Source organism: Neomonachus schauinslandi, chromosome 7 (genome assembly GCF_002201575.2).
Source record: "Neomonachus schauinslandi chromosome 7, ASM220157v2, whole genome shotgun sequence".
In the NCBI taxonomy this organism is placed as follows: Eukaryota; Metazoa; Chordata; class Mammalia; order Carnivora; family Phocidae; genus Neomonachus; species Neomonachus schauinslandi.
Window position 1 is genome coordinate 93,709,215 of NC_058409.1, and position 24,686 is coordinate 93,733,900.

Genomic DNA, 24,686 nt, shown 5'->3' on the forward strand with positions numbered 1-24,686 from the left:
AAAAAATGAAATTTTGCCATTTGTGACAACATGGATGGAACTTGAAGGCATTATGTTAAGTATGTAAGTTAGAGAAAGACAAATACTGTATGATTTCACTTCTATGTAGAATCTTTAAAAAATAAAACAAAACTCATGGATACAGAGACAGATTGGTTTGTTGCCAGAGGCAGGGGGTGGGAGGTGAATGAAGTGGGTGAAGGGAGTCAGAGGTAAAAACTTCCAGTTATAAAATAAACAAGTCTTGGGGAAACAATATATGGCATAGTGACTACAGTTAATGATACTGTATTGCATATTGTAAGTTGCCAGGAGAGTAGATCTTAACAGTTCTCGTCACAAGAAAAAATATTTGTAACTGTGTGTGATGAATGTTAATTAGATGTGTTATGATCACTGCACAATGTATATAAATATGTAATCCTGTTGTATACCTGAAACTAATATAATGTTGCCTGTCAATTATACCTCAATAAAAAAATAAAGTTGATATAGATTAAAAAATCAAACCTGAACCTTAGAAAGCCTCAAGATTCCACTCTCAGTTTACAAGAGATATAGAACAAAGCAATATGTTAAACAGCCACAGGGATGCAATCAGAAAACAAACTAGACTACAGGAAATTCTACAAGCAAACAATGCAGTTGGTACAAAATAAAATATAGAACTTAAAAAAAAGGAGCTGGAGATGGAAGGGAAAACTATAAATCAAAAAAATTTAAGAGAAATCAAAATCCCAAAAGGTGGGTCTTATTTGGATTCTGATTCAAACAGAGCACTAATATTTTATGACATTCATAAGACATTTGAAATATTGAATAATGGGCTACTTGAAGATATTAAGAAATAATCATTTTAAAAATTGTGATAACTGTTGGCATGTTTTTGAAGTGTTTTTTTAGAGATATAGTGTGAAATATTATGGATAAAATGATGTGATATCTGAGACTTGCTTCAGAAAAATATCAGGAGCAGGGAGGTGGATGAAAGAATGGAAAAACCAGTATTCATCATGACTTGATAATGCCAGAAGCTAGATGCATGGGGGTGTATTATAATATTCAAACTACTTTTTGATGTTGGATATTATTTTGATATTTTGATATTGGTAAAGACTGGTATAATATTTGATTAGCCACTTTATATTAAGTGCACTAGTTACTTCAGTAACTTATTGATATCTTTATTAAGTTAATAACTCCACTTGCTGATGAAGCAGACTACTAGGGCCATATCCTGAGCATGTGTAACCTGCTAAGTACGTGGATTTAGGCAACTCATTTACTTTCTCCATCTAGTCCCATCTGCACAATGGGGGATATGAGAGTGCTCCTTGATAAGGTTATTGAGAGGTTACCCAAGATAAAGGATTTAGCACAGTGCTCTGCACAAAGGGAGTGTCTGATAAATACTGGCTGCCAATTACAGTGAAAATTTCTAAGTTTGCTGGCTTATTTTGGTAACTTACTCTAGTTCTTGGAAATTGCAAGCCTAGTGGTGAAGAAAATACAGGATTCTGGATTTTAATTAATCCCACACAGCTTTCTACAAGTAGGAAAACATACTGGGTAGGTTGATACTCATCCACAGCTCACAATTCTTCAGAGACTGATAAGCAACAGACCCTTCTCTTACGGTAGTCTTTCATCAGTGGGCAATCGTGTGATTCCCTCAAAGGCACAGCCTGAAACATGGCATGTGGCTTTCACATCCCCTCCAGCTCTGTTTTCTGATTCTCCTGGTGCATTCTGTGCCATTTGCAAGTGCTCTCTGGGAACATGATCTAGCCCCTGTTCCACCTCTTTCCCCTATCTTGAACGTTCTCCTTGTCCGTACATTCCAGACACCCTGGCCTTCTCTTTGTCCTTCAAACACACCTTGTTCTTCTTGCCTTTTCTGTCAGAAAAAGAATGCTCTGTTCCTGATTTTCACATGGCTCCTTCTTGCCATTCAAACCCCTGCTGAAGTGTCACCTGCCGAGGAGCCTTCCCTGAATGCCCACCCGCAGTTGCTCTTCCTTCCCAGTAAATATCACTTATTTTTACTTTCATATTAGCACTTATCACTGCTTGATATTTTCTTGTCCAGTCTGTGTTTACTATGTTGATCCCCCACTAATACAGAAGGTCCATGAAATAGGACTCTTGTTTTCCTTACTGACCACTGCATTCCTCTCTACTAGGATAGTGCCAGTAGAACTCATAGTAGGAACTCGATATTGATTGAATTAATGCATGACTAAATCCAAGAGTCAATAGGAGTTGAAACTGAAACATACCAACAGCATCAGAGAGTCCATACACCCTTTGGCCATATGCATCTGTCTTATCCCAGATGAAGGTGTAGGCTAGGTTGGGAGAGGCCTGGAATGACTTCTGGAAGAGGTGCCCCTCTACAGCTACCATCAGGTGAACCTTGATAAGGTTCAGGGGCACCGTGGACTGGGTCATGGTGATCTTCAACAGAGACTTATAGCCTGCGGTCCTGGAGCTCAGGTAGCGAAGCTTCACACTGGAACCAGGGAGCTCAATTTCTTCATGAAGAACCTGGAGAAGAGACACATGGTAGACATACTGCAACCAATGAACTCTGGGCAAGTGGGCTGCTTGCAAACCTGAGGTTGCCGGTCTGTTGCCCCTCTCACCAAAGCATCATGCCTTATGTGGGGTGCAAGAACCACTTCCCACGACTGAGAGAGGGAGAGAGAGAGAGAGAACCAAAAACAACCAAACTTCATCCTACACCATGGAGTGAAGGGGCTGAGGTTATGATTTTTGGATTAATAATTATTCCTGGTCACTGTTGTATTTCTTTTTAAAAACCGCACTGTTGGCAAAAGATGTAAATAAGAACAGCAGGCTTTATTGCTAGCTGCATGTAAGGAGGCCACAAGAGGCTGTAATTATATGAACCTGCAACTTCCAGTGACAATTGGTATAAAGCAACAGGGAGGCAATAATGTAATACGCCCTCTGTCCTAACACTGATGTAGATCATTAAAGTGCCTCTTATCATGTATCTCTGTGACTAACAGGAATAAAAAGCAATTTGCAGGTGGGTTGCACATATGTATATTGTTTTTATTTTATTAAAAGCTCCGATGACTGCCAAAGCCTTGAACAACTATCTGAAAACATCTGGAATGTCCAGGAGAGATTCAGTTTTCTCTCCAGCGACCATACATTCTATTGTGGTTCCTACTTTTTGTCCCTCCCCCTTCATATTAGTTTCTGGCCCACCCAGAGAGTGAGATGTGCTGAGGGGAAGCTGGCCAGCCAGTCAGGGTGAGGGCGGTATGGAAGAGTCCTACCCCAGTAACCCCCATTCTTACCTGGGTCTCAGGCACGATGGGATTCTGCCCTGGGGCCGCACTGAAGAAGGTGGACAGCGGGGAGGAGATGATGATAGGATCTGGTCGGACAAAGCCACTGAGGTCACAGCTGGGGATGGAGTTCTCCTCGGTCTTCATCACCAAGGTGTCCATGGCGTAAAAGCTATTCCACGGCAACCACACCGTGCGCTCCTGGCTCATGAACGGGGCTCGCTCAAAGTGCAGGGTCAAGGAGGCACCCCCATTGGCGATCAGGTCAAACCTGGAGACGGGATAAGTGGGCTCACTGAGAGGGATGAACTTACCTTTAGACAAGGCAGGGGCTCTGAACTCTGCCCCTGAGGGCAGTGGGAGGATGTAAGAAAAGAACGTGGGCTTTGGAAGCAGATGGGCTGAGTTAGAACACAATCTCTATCACTTAGTAGTTGTGCGGCTGTGGGCAAGTTACTAACCCTCTCTGAGTCTGTTTCTTCATCTGTGAATTGGGAATAATTATACCAACTTCCCAGTGCGGCTGAGAGAATGACATGCAAGGAGTGCAGAGCAGGGGTCTGCAAACTAGGCTCCCCCCAGCTAAATCCAACCCACCACCTGTTTTGGCAAACAAAAGTTTTATTGGAGTACGGCCACACTGATTTGTTTACTTATCCTCTCCAGCTGATTTCGTGCTACAAAGGCAGAGCTGAGTAGTTGTAACAGAAACCATATGGCATGCAAAGCCTAAAATATTTACTATCTGGCCCCATTTTACAGAAAATGTTCCCCCGCCCCTGCTGGAAAGCACTTAGCATTGTGCTGGGCTAACAGAAGTGTTCAATAAACAGAGTTACAATGCAGAATGCTAAGTCATGGGAGCGCTTCATTAAAGCTTTCTTCTCATCTACCTGGACTGTTATGAGATATGTATTTGGTTTCACAGAGCCTTACCTTTTGAGATACAACTGACATATAATGTTAGTTTCAGGTATAGTACAATGTAATGATTTGATATTTTCATATATTATAAAATAATGGCCACGAAAAGTCTAGTTAACATCTATCTATGGATAGTTACAAATTTGTTAGGCAAACCTTTAAGATTTATTCTCTTGGTAACTTTCAGTATGCAATACAGTGTTATTAACTATAGTCCCCATGCTGAATATTGCATCCCCAGGATTTGTTTATTTTCTAACTGGAAGTTTATACCTTTTGAACCCTTCATCCATCTTGCCCCGTTTCTGATATTTCTGATAACTGTTCTTAAACCTTATTCCTGTTTGTTCCTCAAGAGCTGGACAAAGGTATTACAAGTAAAACAAAGGTAGTTCTTTCCCAATTAACAGAAAAGAAGGTTAGCTGAGAGAAGTCTCCCAGTTTTAAGTTTTATTCCTCCACCAGGATCTCAATGCTTCAAGGATGGTGGTGCTTTCTTGCTCACTTCAGAATTCCCAGCAATTAACAGAGTTCCTGGATCACAGTAAAAACTCAGTGAAAATATACAGACCCACTGGCTTCACCCAATTTGGGTAATACTTTTGGTGGGTTTTTGTTTGTTTGTTTGTTTACTTTTGGTTGTTTACTTCTGTTCTTGTTTGTTTACTTTTGGTGTTTTTTAACAGACATAAAACGCATGAGCGAGAAGCACATGAATACTAAGGTAAATATCAGAGCATGCATAGTACAGCAGTTTATTACATTAACTTGTTTGTAGACTTATTTTTGGGCATGCATCCTGCTGGGGATGGTTTTGCACAGGACACAGAAGAGAGTCAAATGTCTTGATATGATAGAACCAAATCATCAATGTCTGTGGCACGCACTACTATACAACAGATTGTGTGATTCCTCGGAGCATTCACAAATACATCCTGTTACTTCCAGGGCTTTGCAACCTGAACAGGCTGAAGAATCACCAATCCTGGAGGTTGGATAGATGATATGGAAAGTGGGTTTGGGCTGTAATTAGTCAGGAAGCAGCTGAGAGGGATGAGGCAGCATGAGGTCTTGGTTTCAGCTCAGGTCGTGATCTCAGGGTCCTGTGATGGAGCCCCACGTTGGGCTCCATGCTCAGTAGGAAGTCTGCTTGGGATTCTTTCTCCCCTCTCCCTCTGCCCCTCTCCCCCCGACTCTCTCTCCCCATCTAAAATAAATAAATAAGTAAATAAATAAATCTTTAAAAAAAGAGAAATGAATGAGGGAGATATCAGAAACTCTGCCAATACTGAGGTTTTGATGGAAATCATCAGATGTCTTCTTGGGGTTTCAATGGTGGGAATATGAGAATAGGCTTATTGTGGGCTGGTCAATTTTGAAACTACCTGCAAGGCTACCAAGGACATTAGAGAGTAAGGCCAGACTCTTCACCAGAGAAAGGCAAGGCCGTAGTTCTTACCCACATGCTACGTCCATGATTTTCCAGACTCCAGTTTTATAGAAAAAAGTGTTGCATCAGATTTACAGTAACTGTCTTCATTTTCATTTGGAATAGAAGGCAATAGTTTGTGGGGTTTTTTTTAGCCCAGGGTGGGTGAGTGATTTCCCCATCCCATAGATTCCTTTTCTTCTCCTTCTTCTTCTTTAAATTTCAACCCCATGCCCAGTGGATTAAGGAAATAACCTAGCTTTCCTCTTGGTGGGGGCTGCATGGGTGCATGTTTCCAATCAGAAGATAATAGGAAAAGGTTGTGTTCTTCACACAGCAGGGTGACAGCTAAATGTATTTAATTAGACTTCTCTGATTACATCCCACCCCCTCAAAACAGGCATGAAAACAACACAGCTCCTAAAGCCACAGATGAAAGCAGAAGGGGTTCACCACAGGACACTATGTCATGTGGATCCTTGTCACCCTGCACTGCCTTTGATTTAAAATAGGAGTGAGTTTCCAAGAGCCACTTTGCCTTTTTCTTTCTAGAATCTGTCTTTCCCCAGCTCCAACCCCAACACATGGACACACACAGAAAAGCACTTGCCTGACATGGAAAAAAAGGAGAATGATGGTTATTGGCAGCCCTAGATAGGCTGGCCCTTCTATTTGTTTTTCATTTTGGATACCATATCATAAAGCAACAAGTACATTTGGGGGGGGAATCCTCACTGGGGCCCTGACCTGGTGGGCATCGCAGTCCACAAGGGGAAGTCACGTGGTTCCAAGCCAATAGCACCATCTGTCTCTTAGCCTGCACCCTCTGCCCTGAGTAGGTAGAGCTCACAAAGATACTTACGTGCCATCTTGGCGGGTAATGGTGTAGCCGTATTTTGGGTACTTGACAAAAGACACGTTCACTCCAACCAGAGGAGTCCCATCTGTAGTTACGACTTGGCCTCGTATGAGAGAAACCAAGCTGAGGGAAAAAGAAACATAAATCTTGAGCCACACAGAGGAGAATAAGGAGACCTGGGGCGTGTCAAGTTCTCCTTCCGTATTGTCGCTGTCCCCACCCATCCTCCTCTGGTCATTAAGGTAAGAAGACTTTCAACATTTATTTCTGGTTTCACATGATCACACCTCATGGGGAGGTCTTTTTTTTTTTTTTTAAGATTTTATTTATTTATTTATTTGAGAGAGAGAGAACGAGAGACAGAGAGCAGGAGAGGGAGGAGGGTCAGAGGGAGGAGAAGCAGACTCCCCGCCGAGCAGGGAGCCCGATGCGGGACTCGATCCCGGGACTCCAGGATCATGACCTGAGCCGAAGGCAGACGCTTAACCATCTGAGCCACCCAGGCGCCCCTCATGGGGAGGTCTTAACGCTTGCTTTCCTTGAGGAGCAGAACTGGTGACGTGTCGAAGTGAAATCCACGGACAGCCTCCCCACTCACTTAGATGGGCAATGGGGTCTCCTGTGCACATTCCCTCTAGCCTTGGCCTTGCTCCATTTCTTGACATCATTTGGCTTTTGTTTGGCCTGAGCTTCAGGCTGCCCCTCATCACTCATGCTTGTGCCTTAGTCTGGCACAGAGAGTATTATACTCGGGTGAGAGCTTCCCCATCTGGCTACTCATTTCCTTTTTTGGCTTTGGAGAAAGGCAATGCTACTCTTCTCCTCCAGGCTGGAATGTCAGAGGGAATGGAGGGAAGCACACAGAGGTTTTTTTTTTTTAATGAGGCTGGGACATCTACATACATTGCTTTTTGCTGCCCTCTAAGAGCAAAATTTCTCTCAATCCATGAGAGCCTGAGGAAAAGAGAATATGGGAGATACATTTTTCTGGATTCTATCTTGGATTCTGGATTCTACATAACTCTATTTCTCTTCTCTTATATCAAATTCCTGCTATTTGATGGGGCAGAGGTGGGGGTGGCTGAAATCCCACTCGACTTTTTTCCACTGTCAGTGAAAGCTCTCCTCTCTCCAGATCACAGTAACTAGAACTTTCTCGAGGATACCAGTATCCAACGAGCAAATTTGCAAAATCCCATAAAGCAACAGAGACGCCACAACAGTCCTCTCAAAAACCACAGAGGGAGAAGGCACGTGTCTCCTCTTACCTAAATTTTCTGATTTCGCAGAGAAATGGGTTAATGAGAACTTCCATTTTTGCACTTAGCCCCCAGCCCACCAGGCGGGTCTGCAGCTGTATTGTGAGCCTTCAAGCCACTGGGCATTTGCCGAAGGCAGAGAGGTTCTCAGGTTTCCAGGTTCCTGGAAATAGTCCCAATTTCTGGATGAGGTAATCAAGCTGACCTGTTCTTTGCCAGAATCTTGTCTAAGTCTGCTCGATTTTTGGAATGCACTTACTTCTGCCATTTCAGGTGACCCCAAAGCTGGAGGGATGCTTTCTCCAGGCACCTCTCTTTTTATTAGCAATACCCCCCAACTGTTCAACTCCAACCCTTTGATGATCTTGGGAGGGTTTAGACTGTTCCACTGGCAGCTCTAATTGTCTGTTACTGGCTGCCTAACGAATGCATCCCATTTTTAGCTGGTTCCAACTATAATGCTAGAGTCTTTTGAAAGTGGAAAACTAAATTATGAAAATAATTCTTTTGTTCAATTCCATTTCCTTATCTTAGCGCACAGTAAGATTTCTTTCATGCCTTCCGAGACCCTATTTTAAAATCGATGTGCATTGATGACCTCAAGGTACAAAGCGTTTGTGATGAGAAAACAAAATTGGGAGTATGTCCAGCGGTGGGGTTTTCCCCCCCTCTTTTTTTGTACCACTGCTATTGCTTTTAATTCATTCCTATAGCATAAGACTTTCCAGAGCATCACAGAAATAAAAGGGGCCTGGTTGCCTAGGCTTCCTACCCTTTATTTTCCTAATTCTTCATTGTTGCTGGCTTCATATCGTTTCTAGGCAGACAATTCACAGAAAAGACTCAGCTAAGACATGCTATCAGTTCATTTCTATTTATGGTTATTGATGTGTAACAATTATCACATTATCTCGATAGTGAGATCTGCTCTATAAATTATAGTGGTGGAGTCAAGGCATTTTAGTGATTTTTGTATGCCATTATCTCGGGGAAATGCCTTCTTAGAAGTCTTGAATTAACTTCTTTTTTACTCCTAGCTTTCTCCTTCATTTTTCTGTCAGAGGATAATGCACTAAAATTCACATGCTTGGTGAACTTCAACCTATGTCTTGGAGTAATATTTTGTATTTCTGAATTATGTATCCTTGCCGACATGGAGTGTGGGCTCATGTGAGTGGTGCTATCTATTGTGACTTTCAAAGCTCCAGAGAAGCTTTCTCTGAAGAAGTTTCTTTTGCCTAGATCTCTGGGGCTGGTCTAGCCCACCAAATATTCTGGAGTCCCTGCCTTCTCTCCTGCATCTTGGCTGTCGCTCAAGGTGCCTTCTGGAAGTGGTAACTTTGATGAGGAAGAGAAGACTGAATTTTAAGGGACAAAAAGGAGAGTATCAGGAAATTACTGGATTTAGGGTGGAAAAGATGAAATGTTAACAGGAAGCTGAACAGAGCAGGGGCCTTCGAAGATGCATTTATTGTACAAGCAAACTGCATGCAAACCCTACTGAAATGCTTCCAGCCTGGTGCAAGGGCCATTCGTGACTCGTTGGCAACAGGAATTATGTTCATAATTAAAGGGAAACATATCTATAGAATCCCTGCCCCAGAACTAGGATTTAACAACCAAATACTTTTGTGGCCAAAGATTTGTGGTTTCTTTTATTTTTGAGGGGTTCTTGTATTAAAGTGATAATATAACTGTGTGAGTATACTCTATAATATTATTCTAATTTTATCAATCAAGAACATGAAGTTTATGAGGTTAAATAACTTGCCTAATGGGGCACAGGCTAGAGGGTGTCAGGGCTGAAACAGGAGAGGGCCGAGATTGTTTTTTCTTTTCTGTTTTATTTTTAGGAAAGCAAGAACAGGCAAGAGGCTAATGTTGCTGGCCTGAAGTGACCATGTTAGGAGCCCTAATATTCAAATTGCTGCCGAGAATTGGGGCTGCACAGCTTCCCAGAGAGTTCCTAGGGGCTCTGGAAGTAATCAGCTGTGCCATTACCTCCCACCTCCTCATCCCACCTTCGCCAGACTCTTCCAAGGGGGAGGAGCAGAGTCTGAGTCGTGGCCTGATGCTGTTTCTTCCCCAAAGCCCACCACTTAAGTTCATGGTTCCTAGAGGTTTCATGAGAGAGGACCCAGTCAACAGCTCTTATCTCTGCATGGGAAGGAGCACCGAGATGAGACAGGCAACCCCAAGAAGAGCACACCTGCCATCCTCACATCTGCGGACACCATCAACATCTGGAGCCAGACCCACCAAGTGAGAGATCTGTGATAGGCAGGAGGGCCATAAGAAGACCCCTGCCTCTGTCCTTCCTGTCACCCCCAGAATCAGAAACAGTGTCTAGGAGGGAGAAGGGGATGGCACTCCTCAAAGCTAACTCTTTCCTTGCTCTCCTCTCCAGGGGTACAGTTCTAACTTGTCTTGGGAGGAAGGGAGGGGCCAAGCTGACTATAAAATAAACCCAGAATTTGCCCCAGAATTGCTTCAGATTAGCTACTGAGAGCAAAAGTAAACTCAAGAAAAACCCCATCATTTTGGAAAGAGAGATAAAATGCTCCAGCATGACATCTTGCCCAAAACAGGCCAACAGCAGGTGCAATTGATGGGGTTGCCAGGAGGATCAGAGATGGTCTACATAAAGTCTCTGGCTCATCAGAGGTGCTCAATACATTCTAATTAATGTTATTCAGTTAATAACTGCTTTCAAAAATACTCTATTGAATGAAATATTTCAGTGATGATCAGACAAAAGGCTCTATCAGAGGTATTTTATAAAGAGAGATAAAATAACAACAACAATATCATAAAATAATAGATTATAAAAATAATCTGAAAACCAGACCATCCACAGATGTCTTCAGCAGCTTCTGGGTTGAAGGTGGCCAAGTCCCACAGAGAGGAAAGGGCCCTCTGTGAACCAGAGAGAGGAGCTGCCCTCATGGGGTAGTTTCTAAGCCAACTAGGCCCACAGAGAAACCAGGAGCCCTTCCTCCCGCTCTACCAGGAAGGAACCCAGCCACCTCGGCAGCCTGTACATACAGAAGGGTGCCCACCTGCTATTGAAGGGGTTGTCTCCAGGGATGATGTGGGTGCTGTCTTTGCCTGCCAAGAGCTTGATGCGGTCGTAGAAGGATTTCACTGCAGGTGAGTCTGTCTGGCCCTGCTGAATGATGTCCAGGGGGTCCCGGGACCCTCGGCAGAGCAGGCTATTCTGACAGGCCGACTGCAGGCAGCAGTCAGGGTCCAGGCAATCCACCAGGCCATCTGGAAGAGCAGAGGCAGAGCCAGGGTCAGGGCATTTCATGGCACAAAGCTGCTGAGAGATGCTCGCACCTTGGTCAGGAAGAGCGTCAGCCCTTCCCAAGGGCTTGAAATGGCAGATCTCACACAATGGGTCTAATTTAATTCCAGCACATATGCATTGAAAAGAAAAGACCGAGAGGAAATAATCGAAAATGTGGACAAATGATTATCCCCAGGTAGTAGATGAGCGTGTGTTGCTCCTCTTTCTTTATTAGACTTTTCTACGATTTCTACTTTTTTGGTTATGAGCAAGTATTATTTGAGTGGTTGGAAACAAAAACAAACATTTTGCTTTTGAACAGCATAGCACAAAAAATTATCCATAGCTCGTTTTCAGGGCCTGTGCTAATGGGTGCACCAATAATCAAAATGTGTGGGATCCCTTTAGCCTTGCTTGAATGGAGAAAAATGTTCCATCCCCGCTCCCTCTCAGACTGCTGACCAGTTTGACAACTGGGTGGGGTGAGTTCTACATTTTCTGGGAAATGTGGAGAAGTGGCTTTAGTTGGAGCGCCCAGAATTAAGCTCTCAGTTCACCCAATCACTTCTGGTGCTACCTTGCTGCACACCTGTAGCACTCTGAACATCCTCATTTACTTGCCTAGATCCCTGCCCCTCCATCCCTTTGCTGGGCTGATTCCTATCGTTCATCTACCATACAACAAATATTTGAGTGCCATCCATGTTCTGGAAATGAAACATGGAACAAAGGATGAAGAATGATGGTGTTTGTTCTTAAGGAGTTGACAGTACAGTGGGGGGAAACAGATATGACTCATCCTCTAAGACCCGGACTAGGTATGTCCTCCTCTTCTAGGAAGGCTTCCTGGTGATGCCTCTGGTTAGGTTAGGGCAGCCCTGCTCTGTGTATCCCTGAATCAGAGTTTCTCAAAGACTGGTTCTGCATCAAAATCCCATGGGGAGAATCAAGGGTCTACCCCAAAGCTTCCCAGGGAGAGCATCCAGAAGCAGGTCCTGGCACCTGCCTTTTATACATGCTTCTCAGGTGATTTTAATGCACAATAAGTTTTAGAAACCCTTGTGAATGCCAACTTCCTTGTGCGAGAATTATCTCTGTGTGCTTGCCTTCCTGTCTGGAAAATGAGCTCTTTGAAGAGAAAAACAGAATCTTATTCATTTCTATATTCACATCTTACTCAATGCCAACCTCGCAATTGGGTACTCAACAAAGGTTTGTTGAATGAATACATGAATGTTTTCCCTTCTTCGCGTGTGTGTTAGGGATGAGCATGGGAAGAATGTTTCGGGCAGTCTTTGCTTCTTGGAATTCCTTATTAGAATGGATTAGTTGGCCAATCCTTATTCACTCTGTGGGGAATTGAGTGAACACACAGTAGAGAGAAAGCCTTGGAGAATAACTTGCTTGCACCTCCCAGATTTGATAGCAAGGTACTTTGGGGCCATAATTAACATCATAGAAACATGTACTCAAACCCTGGGCCGTGACTTGACAAACATATGTACTGGAACTCTGAATCAGAGGCCTGCCTGCATGCTTTAAATTTACTACAATGTAATTTTTTGGCATTACTCTTTTCGTTTGGTTCTGTTAATGAAATTGAAATATGTAATTTCACCAAAGTTCCACTGTAATTTAGCAATTAATGTACAATTATTTTAATGCATTACTTTCTTTTTAGCAAACAAACAAATTAGGAGGTTGTGTGTTTTGCTTGGCTTTAAATTACTAAAACTGGCCTCTCATTTTCCACATGGGCAAACGTTGCTTCTGTGCCTTGTAACACATTTAGATTTACAGAATTTCCTAGAAATGAAGACACAGGAGGGTGAGCAGGCACACACACTTTAAATTTAGAGACTTTCGAAGTCAGGGCTCTAAACACCTCTGCCTGATGGGCTGGCTGAGTTGGGTACTCTCCAGAGGCTCACAAATCTCAGACCCAAGAAACGGCCAGAGAATTGTGTCTCAGCAGCGGGATGATGTTGCAGCACAGTCTCAGATCTATGTTCAGATTGTATAGTGGATCCCAGAGCCCTTGGCAGAATAAGAAAAAGACAAGGAAAAAAAAAAACTGCATAGCACTCTGCCTTTAACATCACCTTCCGCGGACTGCCTTCACCAGACAGAAGGAATCTACCGTGGAATGCCTACTTTGGATTTAAAATTATCCCGCTGAGATTTGTTGGCAGGACTCCCCTCAGCAGATGCAGGAACTTCTCAGGTGAGAAGAAACACATTGCTATTAGCACTATAGATTTCTGCTGGCCTCTTCCCATTAGAAGTTCCATCTGTGTCTGGTGGCCTTTCCCTCCTGAAGCTGGGAACATCTCCTACCCCCCATCCGATTTACCACCCCCTCCATATAACCAGCTTGAGAACCTCATTGGGCTCAAATAGTAACTCAGGACAGTTTTCCTATCAAGCACTCAACACTTTCCTCCCCAAACCCTGCTCATCTGCTACTCGTTCTGGACTTGTGACTTCTCTAAAAGTGTGCACCTCAAATTTCCCCACTGTTTTGTCGATTCTAGGGCTTTTTATTTAAGGGCCTGTCTGGCAGGAGATGTCCTATAAACACATCAGCAATAGCAGATGGCAAATGCTAAAAAAAGAAGAAAAAAAGGATAGAAATGATTTCCTCACACATATTTACATTTACCTGCTCCAGAGATAGCGCATTTGGGGTTCTATTGGTTATTAAGTGTGAGCATACGTTATGCTTGTAATGACCTCATCATGTTGCATGATTATGGGCTGCTGGTGCTGCACGCTTTCTGACAACACCGTGAACTTTAAATTGGCACTCCAATCTCCCAGTGGCCTGTCAGTCATGAGAGCTGCATCTTTATGCCAGCAAGCCCCTCGCGTGGAGTCTGACATGGCAATCTTCAGTAAATTACCCTGTCACTGACAATCTTGCAGTTATCTCACAAACAATCAAGCAGGCAATCAAACTGTTCTGAATTGCCAGTTCAGGACCTGAGAGGCTGCAGGCGTCTCTATTCAACAGGGGCGTGGGAGCGGCACAATCCTCCCATGACACTGGACGGTTTCTTTCTTTATTTATCCACCTACTTGTTTGTCTGGGGGGCTTTTTCCCAGGGAGTATGGAGAGGGAGGTGTGCAGAGTCCTCAAAAACGACCCAATTCTGATTTAGCGTTTGGGGAAAGTGACCCAGGCCCTCCTGACTGGGCCCCATAGCAGTGTGGCATGTTGGCTTCACGTGCCCTCATGTACTTCACTCCATGAGATGCAGCCACAGAGAATTATCTAGGTGCTGTCAGAAGGCAGGCTAAACCACAGCTCTGGCTGCAGGCCACACACATATGTCATACGTTAATTGTAATGGCCATTTCAGAGAAATATGGATGTGGAGAAACTTTCTGGGAACAATATGTGAGGTATTCTTTTTATTGCTTTTGATAAAGAAAATCAGAGAGAATCTTCCGTAACAGGTCTAGCAACACGAGGCAGAAATCAGGGTGATGCTAAATGGAATCCTTTGAATTAGAATTCCTAAGGTAAAATTTTAGCCAAAAAGCTTACACAGTGTCCGAGGGAAGAGCCTGGCCTCTAGAATCAGAGAGATTTGGGTTTGAGGCTCATGTCCTCTAATCCCTGGCTGTGTAAGCTTAGAAAGATAACCAACCTTGCTGAACCTCAACTTCTTTGCTTCTAAAACTGAGTTATAATAGTGCATATATCATAGGGTTCTGTGATGGGGAACAAATGAATTGATGTCAGTCTGCCATAGTATGTGTTCAATGAATCGTAGGTATTACTGTAACCAGAAACTCTGCAAAGTTTTCAGCTTTTTCAGTTTATAAAAACTGGACACAGATATCAGTAAAATTAATATCCCCTATTGGAGTCATTCACTGCTCTGTACTATGGGTAGGTTGAATCTTGGCAAGAATGTAATGTTTCCACATAGTGATAAGTTAATTGGTAGTAATAATAAATACTACAGATTGAACAAGATTGAACAAGATTTAGACATACTCTTGATTTCAATCCTCACGGCAACCCCGCAGAGCAGAATATATAACCCTTAAGCTGCACACTCCAGATCAGGGTGTCTGGGTTTGAATCTCAGATCAGGTGCTGACCATCTGCTGACCCTGGACAATTAACTGGCCTGCATCTCAGTTTCCTCATGTACAAAATGAAGATGATGATGATGTTAGAAAGTGTTGTTTGGAGGATTAAAGCAGTTATTACATATACAGCACTAGGAACAGTGCCCAGTACAGTGAACACTCAGTTAACTATGTGTTATGCCCATTATCATGCCTTCACCCACCCTATAGAGTTGGAACCTGAGGCTCAGAGAAGCTAAGTAAGTTATCCAAGTGGCTAAGCAGCAGCTCTGGATAAAAAGTAGGAAAAGGCAACCAGTGAGATCATTACCCTCTGTCTTCTTCACTATCAGAAGGAGGAGATATTTCTTTCTCGAAGGGAGTCTGAAGACAGGGCAGTGGACACCCATCAACTGGGGAAGTATGCGTGGCCGTGAGATTTAATTACTTCTGCAGGCCTGCCTACATCTACAGCCGGGAAAGAATCAGGCTGGTTGAAATAAGTTTCTAGAAAGGAATCAACAGGAGAAACAAGATGCCTGGGAATTCATTCCCTAAAATACAGGCTGCCGAGGCCCACACTATTTACCTGTGGGATTCAAACCTCCATTCAGCTGTTTACCATTGGCACAAGGTGGCACTTGCCTTCTGGGCTGGCTACAAGTTTGTGCCAGTGGTTTCCAGCCCCGGCCTAGTTCGCGCTGTTGGATTTTTCAAGGAGCTCCTAAATAGGCAAAAGCTATAACCTCAAAGCCTTCACTGAACACATACTAGTGAAGCTATGCTCAGTGGGGAGGAGGCCACAGGTCAGTGGAGGGGCTGCAGAGAGCCACAGTAGATGCCGGTATTTCAGAGCTGGCTGAGACAAGCACATCTTTTCTGTTCGGGAAAGGCTGCGTGAGTCGGCACATCGCTCTTACAGAGAAGGGAGGTCTCTAGGAATGAGAGGGTGTTTATTTCATTCATTTCATTTATTTTCCTTTTTGATCTTTGTAAACTGGGCAGCTTATGGAGAATCCGGATGGAAGCATTTTGTTCAATTTTCGTGCCTTTTATTCCCTGTAGCTTGGTATGCAAGTGATTCCCTTTATAACCTGCCTGAACTCTCCAGCTTTCTTGGGTATTAAAGGCTTTAGGAAAACATCTAAATTTACTTTTCTTAGTTTCATTTTGTGACAGGGTGGCACAAATCGACTCCAACAATTCACTTTAGGTGCCACGGACAGCTCTGCTAGCGTCTGCACATAGGACCTGACTGGGAAACTGGTCAGCAGCTCAGATTTTAAAAATGAGCTCCACTCTTTCCAGATCATGGTCTGATGAGAGGCATCACCAACCACCAAATCTACCTTCCCTACTCATCTGGCCAAGAGGATGGTTAAAACTAGGAAGAGTACATATGGTTCCATTTATAGGATGTTCAAGAACAGGCAAAGTTAATCAATTATGGTAAAACATTAGAAATTGTAGTTACCTTAATGGGGAGGTACTGGCTGGGAACTTTCTGGGTGCTGGAAATGCTCTAGATCTTCATCTTATTCACCTGGCTACACACACATCAAGGTGTGTATTTAAGATTATGCAATTTATGTATTTGCCAACGGACTGACTTTAGGCAAGATACCAACCTCTTTGTGTTCTGTCTTCCTTATTTGCCGAGTGGGCATGATTATGATACCTCACAGGAGCAATGAGAGGACTAAGATAATCCACGCTAGGTAGATGCACAGCTGTGAGCGCCTAGTAATCTAGTACGTATTTCTGAATCTTTTCTACTTCTTTTCTTCTTGGCATCATATAGGTTCATTTTTGCCAAGTTCTCATTTACCCAAGGAAAATAGAGGGGATCCAGGTGGTGGACCCAATAAAGCCTAGGGCCCTTCTTGAGATCAGTTAATGATGGGGAAGTAGAAAATTAACAAAGAGTGGAGAGAAGGGGGCAGGCAACAAGTTGGGGCAAGAAAGAAGAAGCCTGTGCTGTTTGTTCTTTGTGATGGAAATAAAGGAGAGGTGGAGGCTGGCTGGCAAAGGCCAAAGGCACCTGAATGGCCAGACACATAAAGAGGTTTTGGAATAAAAAGAAATATGGCAACCCTAGGATTCTTTTTGCCTTGGGAGTTATTATTTTTTTTTAAGGTGAGCTCCTTCAGGACCATGTCTAAAGTGTGTGGGGTCCCTAGTAAATATTTTTTTGCCAGGCCCCTGTCTATATAAACAATTTGAGTTACCCGAATTGACATATCAGCACCATTCTCATGCTGATCTTACAAGATCTTGCAAAATAATCCTCCAGCCAGAAGGAGCAATCTACTTGCCAATATGTCCACTGGAATTAAGATTGGGCATTGGGCCCTGAGATAGCTCATAAAAGCAAATCCCCAAACATCTCTGAAAATCTGGTCAACCTCATATGCATGGGGAGGGATGGTAGAGGGTCAGAGAACACCCTGAAAGGGAGAAATAGGGAGCACTGCTGATCCTGGTGAGTCCCTGCCCCGGGGGGAGCATTCAGAAAATTTCAAGGAGAGGGGGCACTCTAAAGCTTAAGGACTCACCCAGAGTAGCACTAGATTCTTGGCCCAGCAAAAAAAAATACGGGCTTTAGAGTCGGAATATAGCAAAAGAATACAGGCTTTAGAGTCAGAATGGTTAAAACCTGTTCTATCATTCACTAGCTATGTAACCTTGGCAAGTGACTGACCTCCTATGACTCAGTTTTCCCAGCTATAGAATGGACTCAATAGCACCAACTTCACCAAAGAGCATAGAAATGCTATAAGGTGGTGCATATGAAATGAGATGGTGAAGGTGTTGCACTGAATACACAGCAAGAGCTCAACCAATGGAGGCTATTCTTCATGATATTTTCTGCTTTCCGCCAGGGAAGGCACTGTTCCATTTGCATTTTACCCAATGCCTGCTGACAAGTTGGAAAGGAGGGATAATTGAAAGTATTCTGGCTTGATGTAACTAAAAAGTGAAAGGAGCAGGCAAGGCTGACTTGATTTAACCTGGCAATATGAGATTAGTTCTTCATTGCCTCTGTTAGGTCTCCCACATTGCCAACCTTTTAAAGCAATAGATTGGCTGACAGGGTGCTCATTTGGAAGGTTTCACCTGCCATTAACACCCTGGCTGCCTGATGGACCATCATTACACAGGCATCCCCTCCCTCCCAACCAGAGCAACCGCCATTCTTAAATCTTGCAAGAAGTGAAATTGTATTTGCGCTCCTTCTGGAAGGCCTGTTGGAAGCTTTCCTCTTGCTTCGTGCCGACTCTTTTTTTGACAGTCTCAGAGTTCCAAGGCCAGAAATCCTTGCTCCAAAGCACCTTTGGCTTTTCTTATGACTTAGCAATGGAAGATCAATCATGTCTGACAAGAGATCTGGCAGAGGGGAGGCCCCACTGAGAGCTGCTTTTTCTGGGTTTCCTACTCTTCAGGATGCATGTGGGAAAGAAATCAAAGCCTGCTTAGGAAAACCCAGGCACTGTTACTGAAAACAGGGATATAATCTAGGTAAGACCACTTCTTAATAGGACTTTGGCTTACCTTGAAGTTACTGGGGCATCTGGTCAACCCCTCACGTATGGGGGTGAGTGTTGGTAGGAATTTTATGACAATGAGCTTGCAGTGTGTGTCCATTTTTTTTGTTTATTAAAACTAAACAAATGGAAAAAAAAAACCCAAAACAAATACCATCAATAAAAACCTTTAAAACCAATGCTTCTTAAAATCTAACCAGCATTAAAATCACCTGGGACCTTGTTAAAATATAGATTCTAATTCTCTGGTCTTTCCTTTGGTCTGCATTTCTTACAAGTCTCCAGGTGATGCTGCTGCTGCTGGTCTGAGCACTGTATTTCTAGAAGCCAGGCACTAAACCGCTGTTGGTCAAGATGTGCTCCCTGACCTCCTGCCCTGGAACCACCTCAGTGATTTTAAAATGCTGATTCTTGCTGTCACCCAGGCCTACTGAATTTCTGAGTGTGGAAACTGAGAATATGCATTTTTTTAAATAAATGATTATTTATTTTTAGAGAGAGACATAGAGCACATACATGAGTGCAAGTGGGGGGATGGGGAGAGGGAGAGAGAAAAATCTCAAGCAGACTCCCTGCTGAGCATGGAGCCCAGTGTGGAGCTTGATCCCAGGACCCTGATATCATGACCTGAGCTGAAACCAAGAGTTGGATGCTTAACCGATTGAGCCCCTTAGGCACCCCGAGAGTATTTTAAAGAAGATTCCCAGGTGATTTTTTTGCCTGCTAAAACTCAAGGACCCCTGCTCTGAATTACTGAAAACATCCCTCAAATATCCATAGCAGTACATCTGACTCTGAGAGACTAAAGGAGCCTTCCCGAACTATGTCTCCTGGGGGTTCCCTGAAACATAGAAGTGGAGGTGGCACTGGAGGATCTGTGGTCAAAAACAACTTGAGAGACATTGGTTAAACAATTAAACTAGTTTCTTTACAGCAGGACTTCTCAGAGACTTTGATGGGTGAATATGCATTATAAATCTTTAATGTTGCAATGGAGCATGCAGCATTTCCTGACCACAGACCCCTTTTGGCCCAGAGCATCTCCCCACAATAGTCTAGTACAATCCAGGTTGAGAAGCACTTCACGAGAACAGAGCTCTAGGCTTGGGAGCTCTATCTTTGGAAGGACCAGCCACACCTTCATCTACTCAATAGCCCCCTGCTTGATCGATCTCATAAAATGCACGCTTTGGGGTGATTAAATGCAATACAAACCAAATCATCACTACTAGCACATAAGCTCAGAGCCCCTGTCCTTGGCCTCCCAGTGCCTCCCAAAGCCAGCATATTTCAGCATAGAGACCCTATGTTAGGTGACACATTCTGGGAGTCAGTAGGATGATGAAGCATTAATGGCAACCATGTCTAATCAGAGCTAATGGTTGGCACTTATGAAAAGCTTACTAGGTTTCAGGTACTGTCATAAGTGCTTTATCTGCATCCCTTCGTTAAATCACCGCCAGAATTCCAGGGATCGTTAACTTGTTTACAAGTGAGGAATTAGAGATTAAGAAGGAGAGTAAATAACTTGCCTAAGACCACACAACTTCTACATGTTGGGGCTGTCTTTGACCCAGTTCGCTGCACTCCAAAGCCAAATTCTATATGAGGCTGCCCTGTAAGGGCGGTTAGAGTAGAACATTCCAAATGGCAAACAGGAGCCGCTGTGCCTGCCGCCATGACATGCACTAAGCTCTTTTACCCGAGGCAGGATGATGTCAAACAGAAGAGGAACAGTTTAAAGACATATTGGAGGGAGATTCATTTTTTGAAAAGCTGGGATGCAGAGTGTTTTAGCTGGCCCTCTGTCCTAGCTCCCACTCGTGACGGATGGACCTCCATAGGGCTGTTCCTTTGCCAGCACTGAAGCCCCTCTGTGCTTCTGCAGCCTGCCCCTTACCCCCTTATGCAGCCATCATCCCATAAGTTCGCTCGGACACTTGAGGGTGGTGTCTATAATCTCCATTTTGCAGAGGAAGAAACTGAGGCTCAGAGAGGTTAAGAGCCTTGCCCACAATCACAGTAAATAGTAAATAATGGAGTGAGTCACCCTTTGGCTGTCCACCTCCAAAGCCTACATTTGGCTTCTATCCTCAATTCTTCACGGGAGGCTGTGAGTAGTCACGGCCATATAAAGGTACCCTGTGAATGGTGTAGGACCTGGGGGAGGAAATGCTGAGGCTTCACAAAACATCTTCATTCTCTAGTTGTTCTTTCTCTCAGCCTCTCCCTCTCTTACTATGCCCCCTCCCCACCCCCCCCGGAACGTCCCGCCCCGCCACCTCTCCTCAACCCAGACAGAGTCTCCAGGAATAATGATCTCACTTGATGAGAGTTTGTCCCCCTTGGACGTTCCCTGACAGGTCTCTCTGGCACAGACTCACCCTTGTTAGCCTAGGGCCATGTTTTTTATACCTGGGGGAATTCTATCCTGGCTGCTGCCATCTCCCCGCTGTTCTGTTACAAAAACTACTGGCAAGAGAGAGCAAGGGTCTCTGATCTCAGCCACGGATGTCCCCAAACGCTCACCCTCCCCCACTGTTCCTGGCCCCTCCCCCCTGCCCACCATCAACCTCCCTTTCAAAGAGCTCACTGACAGGTCAGGCAGAAGCCAGCCCAGCAGGGGGTGGCAGGCTGGTGGGGTGCCAGACAGTGACCTGCTGGGCCCCTCAGAAAGAAAAGGGGCTGTCACCACCGATACCTCGGAGCAACAAACTGGAACAGTTACTTTCTGCCTGAAGAGAGACCCTGTCTCCCGGGGGGCAGGTGGGAGGACTGGCCCCTGAGCTGAGAGCATTAGCAGAGGGCATGATGCCTGTCCTCCTGGTGCATATAGAAGTGCCCCTAGACTGCCAAGTGGGAGAAGGGACCAGACTCAGCTATCATGCAAGCTTTCGGTTAGATTAGGGAAATCAGAAGTACTAATTCCTAAACATGGCTCTTGCCATGCTTCAGGTACTGTGCTTAGCACACCCCAGAGATCTCATTTCATCTTCACATTCACTCTGTGGCCAGTATTGGACTGCCAGTTAACGTCACAGGATCCGTGTTTGCAACATATTGGCTGTGTGGCCTTGGGCTAATTAGCTTACCTCTCTGAGCCTCAGTTTTCTCATCAGTCAAGTGGAAATAATAAAAATACTAGTTTAATAGGGCCTTTGTGAGAGAGTAAATAAGCCTTGTGGAAAAACATTTAGTGCATAGCAACCACCTGTTTACTCTGGCTTTATAGATGGCGAACCCACGCCTGGAGAGGTTACGTTATTTGATAAGGTCAAGCAGCTGCTTGTGAGGGGGGGAGCTGGGATTCGCCCGCAGCTGGCCCAGCCTCAGACCTGCTGACCTCTTTCACTACTCTGTGCCTCACCAGGCTGGCCATGGTTTGGGAGGTCGGGCTTCACCCAACGTGATTCTCGGCAGCCCCTGCCTTTCCTACAGAGCTTGCATACCTACTGCCGCCGGCCCATGTGAAGTCCATATTCAGGGTGAGCCAAGTTGACAATAGAGATGAAGAGCAGTATAACCATGTTCACGTCTTACTGAAAAGAAATAATGTATCTTACCTTTAGATTTTCTTTGCATTAATAAAAGGGTGTGAATGGTATGTAGTGACTTGGGTGTCATTGTATGGATGTGTTTTTTTAGTCCTAAAATGAAATGTATTCATACTAAAAAACTGGGTCACTGTGTACTGAATAAAAGACAACAGCTTTCTGTCCTAGACACTTCTCATTAAAACTTCCATTCATTCAATTCATTTAATAATGAGTTGACCAAGACAGAGAAGAACCCTGCAGTTAGGAACCTAGATTCTAGAGGGGAAACAGACAATTAACAAAGAAATGTATAACAGACTTTGAGAAGGTGAGAGTGTCCTAAAGAAAAGTAAGGCAGGGTAAAGGGTCGGGAGAGTGATGGAGGAGGAGGGTTGCTGTTTTAGATGGGGGTGGGGCAGGGAAGCATCCCAGAAGTAATGTTTGGGAGAAGCCTGAATGAGATGAGGAAATAAGTCCTGGAAACTTCTGGAGGGAGAACATTCTGGGCAGAGGGAACAGCAGGTGCAAAGGTCCAGGGTGGAAAAGTATCTTGAGAGTAGGAACAAGATGGTAGATGTTGGGCTGGATGATGGAGACGAGTAGAGGACGATGTAAGTGCTAAGTGGAAGCAGGAGCCTGCTAATGCAGAGCGATGGCTGTGACCCAGATGATGTGCTGTGGGAGATGCAATGCCCAGCGAAGGTTTGCACAGGGGCATCAGATGACCTGACTTTTAAAAGGATTCTTCTTTTTTAAGGCATCCAGGGAGATGATGGACATACAGACTGAGCATGCCTACTAAAAGCAGCTGACCGTCTTTCAGAATAAGAAGAGGGGCCCGCTTGGAGAAACTGGCAAGGAGAAGTTCCCAAAATACTACAAACACATTGGTCTGGGCTTCAGGGCACACAAGAAGGCCACTGAGAGCACCTATTTTGACAAGAAGTGCCCCTATACTGGTCATGTGTCCATCAGAGGGTGGATTCTGTCTGATGTGGTGACCAAGATGAAGATGCAGACGACTACTGTCACCCATTGAGACCACCTCCCCTATATCTGAAAGTACAACCAATTCAAGAAACACCGCCAGAACATGTGAGCCCCTGTCCCCAAACTTCTGGCATGTCCCGATCAGCGACACTGTCACAGTGGGTGAGTGCCAGCCCTTGAGCGACACTGTGTGCTTCTACACGCTCAAGGTCACCAAGGCCACTGACACCAGGAAGCAATTCCAGAAGTTCTGAGACTGGACATCTGCCCAAACCCCAAGAAAATAAAGTTATTTTCCCAATCATGGGTCCAAATAAAAAAAATATGTATTTATATATATAAATAAATACAAATATAATATAAATATATAATACATATTATAATATATACTATATATAATATGTAAAATAAATATAAATATATATATATATAAATAAAAATGAAAGGATTCTTCTGACTGATCACTTTGTGTAGAATAGACTGGAAGCTGGAGGACCAACGGTCCAGCCCAGTGAAAATGGTTGCATGATCCAGGTGGAGGTGGAAAGATATTAAGAAACCATGGCTTTAATGGTCGGGAAGAAATGGAGGGGCCAGACAAGGGTGCACTTGCAAATCTGCACAGCAACCCTCACAGACAAGGGGGCACGTGAGAGATTTGGGAATGCCCACTGCTGTGGACCACGCGATGGCTGGGAAGCGACAGCACTGATGTTGTGCATCAAAGGGTGCTTTGGGTGCTGGGCCCCAGTGGGCTGGAAACTTCTCCCTGGATCTGCTCCCCCTGAGCCGTGTGCTTTATGAGTAGGCATAGCAGAAGTAGGAGTAGGTGAAGCTTGTCCCAATGACTGCAGCATCCCTTTCTCTACAGATTCCCCTTGCCTTCCCTGTCCCAGATCCCAGTAGCTTTGGACTCTCTGGCCAACCTGATATAGAACTACTTTTAGAAAACGGATCTGGGAGGAGAACGAGCCAGACATTTAGGATTAGGAGAGCCAGGCTCCAATCCCAGCACTTCACTGTTGACTTTGAACAAACTACTCTCTAGCTTCTCAGGTTTTTAGCTGGTTAAATGGAATCCTCTACTGTTATATGTCAGCAGCTAATTCAGGGATTTTTTTAAACCTTATGCAGACCAGACAATATGTTCGTTGAGCCATCCAGATCCCTGGGTTGTGATCTGCGACGGAAAATACACTCATTCCAGCATGAGTGCGTGTGGGATTGAGGGGGAATGTACATTAGAACAGGGACCAAAAGACGGATTTCTGATTTTGAAATGTCGTGCATTACTTGATACGATGAGCTTTTGATTGGGAACAGTGTGTGTGTGTTCAGAGTCTCTGAAGTCACATTACACAGGGAGATACTAATAATTAGACCTGTCATTTAAATAAGGTGGCATTCAGGCGCTTTCTGTAAAATGGCTAGTCAAACCTCTCAAAGGGC

At 44.2% G+C, this 24,686-nt stretch overlaps 1 protein-coding gene and 1 pseudogene across 3 annotated transcripts in view; one reads left to right on the forward strand and one right to left on the reverse strand.

Moving 5' to 3' along the window:
• Positions 1-24,686, reverse strand: part of TENM2 (teneurin transmembrane protein 2) — a 923,271-nt gene that overhangs the window by 74,906 nt on the left and 823,679 nt on the right. For all 3 annotated transcript variants that reach the window (XM_021701194.1, XM_044917119.1, XM_044917120.1), the window contains 4 exons: positions 10,854-11,064; positions 6,539-6,658; positions 3,333-3,594; positions 2,280-2,547 (listed from right to left, as the gene is read on the reverse strand). In XM_021701194.1, the coding sequence (XP_021556869.1) occupies positions 2,280-2,547; positions 3,333-3,594; positions 6,539-6,658; positions 10,854-11,064 (861 nt within the window). The remainder of the gene's footprint in view (positions 1-2,279; positions 2,548-3,332; positions 3,595-6,538; positions 6,659-10,853; positions 11,065-24,686) is intronic.
• LOC110590374 lies at positions 23,017-23,491 on the forward strand (annotated as a pseudogene).